This window comes from Carlito syrichta, unplaced genomic scaffold, assembly GCF_000164805.1.
Source record: "Carlito syrichta isolate Samal-C Ts95f unplaced genomic scaffold, Tarsius_syrichta-2.0.1 Scaffold302584, whole genome shotgun sequence".
Lineage (NCBI taxonomy): Eukaryota > Metazoa > Chordata > Mammalia > Primates > Tarsiidae > Carlito > Carlito syrichta.
Genome location: NW_007246680.1, coordinates 407,729 through 412,962, shown reverse-complemented (window position 1 = coordinate 412,962; position 5,234 = coordinate 407,729). Strand labels below are relative to the sequence as shown.

At 41.6% G+C, this 5,234-nt stretch overlaps 1 protein-coding gene across 1 annotated transcript in view; it reads left to right on the top strand.

Moving 5' to 3' along the window:
- Positions 1-2,243: 2,243 nt before the first annotated feature.
- RHBDD1 (rhomboid domain containing 1) overlaps positions 2,244-5,234 on the top strand; it is a 132,940-nt gene continuing 129,949 nt past the window's right edge. Inside the window, exons 1-2 of the mRNA XM_008056967.2 lie at positions 2,244-2,754; positions 4,767-4,899. Of these exons, the coding sequence (XP_008055158.1) occupies positions 2,322-2,754; positions 4,767-4,899 (566 nt within the window). The 5' untranslated portion in view covers positions 2,244-2,321. The remainder of the gene's footprint in view (positions 2,755-4,766; positions 4,900-5,234) is intronic.

The window sequence follows — 5,234 nt, the reverse complement described above, 5'->3', positions numbered from 1 at the left end:
GTCCCAGTTAGAATCATTAGGGTATCAGAGTGAGTTACCTGTCTGGCTGGGAGCCAAGAAATCTCCATAGAGAAAACAGAAACCATTAGATGAGAACTTGTTTTCAATATCCTGTCCCCTCATCTGCCTATTTAACCATATCTACACCTGATTTTTTTTTCTTTCTGTTAAGAGGAAAAGACTTTCCCCTCCAAGCACATGATTCTTTTTATTTAGCTGTTGCATCTTTTAGTCAATGTCTCTGTCTGCCTCTCATTCATTACTAGCTTCTTCCCATGAGTGTAAGCTACTCTCTCCATGTATTAGTTTGTTTAGCATGCTATAAAGAAATATCGGAGGCTGGGTAATGTATAAAGAAAAGAGATGACTGGCACGGTGCCTCACAGCTGTAATCCCAGTGCTTTGGGAGGCCAAAGCAAGAGAATCCAGCAATCTAGCCAGGAGTTTGAGACCAGGTTGGGCAACATAGCAAGATCCTGTCTCTACAAAAAAAAAAAAAAAAAAAAAAGCTAGGCATGGTGGTGTGTGCTTATAGTTCTAGCCACTTGGAAGTCTTGGGTGGGAGGATTGTTTGAGCCCAGGAATTCGAGGTTGCAGTTGAACTTTGATCACACCACTGAACTTCAGCCTGGGTGACAGAGAGAGAGACTCTATCTCTGGGGGAGCAGGGAGAGAAGAAAGGCAAGAGATGTATTTGGCTCACAGGTCTTTTTCCTGGCTGGAAGGTTCAAGGGCATCTGGTGAGGGCCTCAGGCTGCTTACACTCGTGATGGAAGGTGAAGGGGAACCAGCGGTTGCAGAGACCACATAGCCAGAGAAGCGAGAGAGATGGGAGGGAGGGTCTGGGCTCTTTTAACAACCAGCACTTTGGGGAACTAATATGAGTGAGAACTCATTCACCTCAGCTGTATCTATTCATGAGGGCTCTATCCCCGTGTCCCCAACACCTCCCATTAAGAGTCATTTTCAACACCGGGGATCAGATTTCATCATGAGGTTTGGAGGGACAAACACCTAAACTGTAGCACTCCCCAAGGCAGATGCCTTCTGTATTAGTAATTACTGCATAACAAACCACTTCAGAACTTGGTGAAGTAAACCAAGTGTCTTTAATTTAGCCCATTGGTTAGTAGGTCAACAAATTAGGCTGTGCTCAGCTGGACTCACTTATACATCTGTGGTCAGCTAGACAACTTTGCTTCTTGGGTGGTATCTGCCGAGTGGCCAGAACCATTTAGGGTGACTGGAGTCTGGGTCTTTCTTTCATCATCCAGCAATCTAGCCCAGACTTGTCCATGTGGCTACTTGAGAGGGTTTTAAAGAGAGAAGCTTGCAAATCACCTTGAGTCTGGGCTCAGAGTTCATGTATTATCCCTTCTTCTGCATCATCAGCCAAAGCACTTTACAATGCCAGCCCAGTTCGGGGTGGGGGCGGGGAGGTGGAGAAGTAGACGGTTGAGTTATGGAATTCCTCCTTGACACTAACTTCAGTCTACCCTTTAAGACCATAGTCATATCACCAACTCAGCTGAATCGTGTGCTCTGGATTCCCTCTCACTATGTTTAGAACATTGTGTGGGAGTTGTTGGTTTACTTCTAAGTGGAAAGTGAGCTTCTTAAAAACAATCACTATTTCAAACCAAGATTTGGCACATATTAGGTAACTTGAAAAGCTGCAGTGGAAATAAAACTTTCAGGCCATTGATGTCTGGCAATCTGTAAATTGGGATAGACGCTAATGTATGCTTGTGTCTTAAAACTTGCTTGCTGATGTTAAAATTTGCTGTACACTCCAGCCTGGGTGACAGAGCTTATATGTATCAAATCAAATATTTCTAATATATCAAAATAAAATATTATGAAAACTGGAGGGGGTAAAGATTCCTGGCTAGAATTCTGAGTAAAAATCATTATTTAATACTTAACTATCTTTGTAGGTTTCGATAGTTACAAATTTGTTTTTAAGGAAGACAAGTTATAGCACCATGACATATTTGTCAGAGAAAACATACTTGTTCATTAACTGGTTCACTGGAATTTGGGATAAAATTTCTATCGTAGAATATGAAATGAAGAATGTCAGCCAGCATCCTAGATGTTACCCTGGAAGACACTGAACATAAGTATTTCTGTTAGAATGGAAACTAGTGTGTATTTCATGGGAAGTTCATCTTTAAGTGAATGTGTCTTTTCTGTGTCCTAACTCTTAATTGATGGGATTTCACGTATATTTTATGTTTTAGGTTCAGCTGTCTGAATACCTTTTCAGATAACTAAAACTTGACCACATTGTCCCATCACTGTTTTCCTGGTATCTAACCATGCAGAGGAGGTCAAGAGGGATTAATATTGGACTTCTTCTGCTCCTTTCCCAAATCTTCCATGTTGGGATCAACAATATTCCACCTGTCACCCTAGCAACTTTGGCTCTCAACATCTGGTTCTTCTTGAATCCTCTGAAGCCGTTGATTAACTCCTGCCTTAGCGTGGAGAAGTGTTACCAGCAAAGAGACTGGCAGCGTTTACTGCTTTCTCCTCTTCACCATGCTGATGATTGGCATTTGTATTTCAATATGGCATCCATGCTCTGGAAAGGAATAAATCTGGAAAGAAGACTGGGAAGTAGATGGTTTGCCTACATTATCTCCACATTTTCCCTACTCACTGGAGTGGTGTACCTGCTCTTGCAGTTTGCTGTTGCCGAATTCATGGATGAACCTGACTTCAGAAGGAGCTGTGCTGTAGGTTTCTCAGGTAAGGCAGACTAATTTCTGAGGCAGCATGCATAAAACCAGTGAGGGAAGTGTGAATGCTATCATTTTATGAAGTGTTCCCAGTAGGTGAGGGGACTAAATTCTGAGTGACTAAGGTCTGCTGGGGTGTGTGTTGAAAAGGAGACTGATTAGAGCCTAGCAGAAACTACTTTTTTGCTATTCCATGTTATGCCACATCATCCACTCTTGGACAGTCTGGACTAGGTCCTGCTAGTATATGGTTTTGTAGGAGATGTAGTGCTGGAAACAAACACCAGCACTGTCATGATAGGGCCACAGAGCAACCCACAGGTGTGTTTGTAATAGGGAGTTCTCAAAAAAGATGAATGTGCCTGTGGAACAGATTCACTGTGCACTGGTTACTAACTCGTCTGCATGTGGTGAGACAGAACACACTCAACGGCAACTAGTTATGTGAAGCAGATTTATTACAGGTAGGCAGTAAGGGACAATAGGAGCCTAGGATTCATTGTGAGTTCGTTCTTCAAGGCTCAGAAAGCCGCCAGGGTAGAAGGAATCTTGACTGTGCATGCCCTCCTGGCACTGCAGGATGAGGGTCCCCTTTTGGCAGCCAGTTACAAACCTGAGGATCACCTGAATCATAGGACAAAGTGATTTTTTGAAGGACATCTGTTGTAGGAGTGGACTAAGCTGTTGCAGGCAGCTCTCTCTTTGTATCAGGTTGTTGCATTTCTAGCACATTCCACAGCTATTCTTGAGAAATACACCTGAGAAGAGGGGAGAACTGGTAGGTCCAAGGCCACCTGAAGAACTGACTTGCACATACCCCTCAATAACTTCATTAAAATTAATATGCCACACCCTGCCATGGCATGCTCGCCACGTTTGAGAAACCAGGATAGTTTACTCTGCATAACTCATCCTGTTGAACTCATGCAGCAGATCCTGAGGGAGATGGCATTGCTTGATTTTATGGATGAGAAAGCTTAGACGCAGAGATGCATGATTGCTAGCTCAAGGTTACACAGCTCCTAAATAGTAGAGCTGGGATTTGAACCCAGCATGACATTAACTATGATACATTGTCTCTTACCTTTCCTCCTCACTGGTTGTTTTTTTTCATTTATTTTATTTTATTTTATTTATTTTTTTTGAGTTGGAGTCTCACTCTGTCGCACAGACTGGAGTGCAGTGGCCACTCCCGGCCACCACAGCCTCGACCTGCTGGGCTCCGGTGATCCTTCCGCCTCAGCCTTCCGAGTAGCCAGAATTACAGGCGCGCGCTACCACGCCCAGCTGATTTTTTTGATTTATCATAGAGATGAGGTTTCACCTGCCCAGGCGGGTCTCGAACCGCGCGAGCTCAGGCAATCCACTCACCTCAGCCTCCCAAAGGCGTGGGAGTACAGGCTGAGCCATAGTTGTTTTTTTTAAATAGATATTTCATAGGATTGAAATTCCCATCAGGATTTAAATGAGATGTTCTAAATATTAGAATTTGAAAGGGAAGAGGCAAATGATCCGAAACAAGGAAATCTAATCCTTCCCTCTGATTCCCCTGCCATCCTTCCCCTTCCTTCCACGATGCATTCTTATGCATCAAATTGTGGGAGAAGAAAGAATATCTATCTGCCCTGCCTTCCATGTATATTTCCTTAGATGTTAGAAAAGACATGCATATTACTGGTATTTTTTGTTGAATTGAAATTCACATGCATAAAATTAACTATTTTAAAGTGTGCCATTCAGTGGCATTTAGTACCATTGCTAGTATGGTATTTCTATTTTATGTGTTACATACTTAGTAGCATACAAAGTCAGTATGAACTTCCATGTTAAGATCGTCAAAGAAATGATTGCCTGTAACGTTGTCTTTTTACTGAATGCTGGGTTATAAGGAAGAGAATATACTTTAAAGTAAAAAGTTGGATGTGACTAAATAATCATTTTTACTTTAATTAGTTTTCTTTGTAAATGTTGACTCTCCACATTTTGATGGTTGATATTTACATGCTCTTTATTCTCTTTTAGGAGTTTTATTTGCCTTGAAAGTTCTTAACAACTATTACTGCCCTGGAGGCTTTGTCAATGTTTTGGGCTTTCCTGTACCCAACAGATTTGCTTGTTGGGCTGAACTTGTGGCTATTCATTTATTTTCTCCAGGGTAAGTGTTTATTTACTCTTACAGAATAAAAATGAAGAACCTGATGTTTCGTGGAGAAAAATATTGCAATAATAATAAAATAACCAATTGTATTTTTTACAGTGATGTTTATTCTTTAACTATAGGACAGAATTGAGCTTAATGGTTATATATTTTTATTTTATTTTAAAGATGTAGGGTGAAATTCAGGATTGATATTGATATCGATATTGACCATTGATACAAATGGTCATTCTACAGGTAAAGTCTGGGCCCATTTTGGTCTCCTCTTCATCTGGTTTGAGATCAAGTAATCAAGTTACACTTACTGATTAAGCATGCCCCCGCCCGCCCCC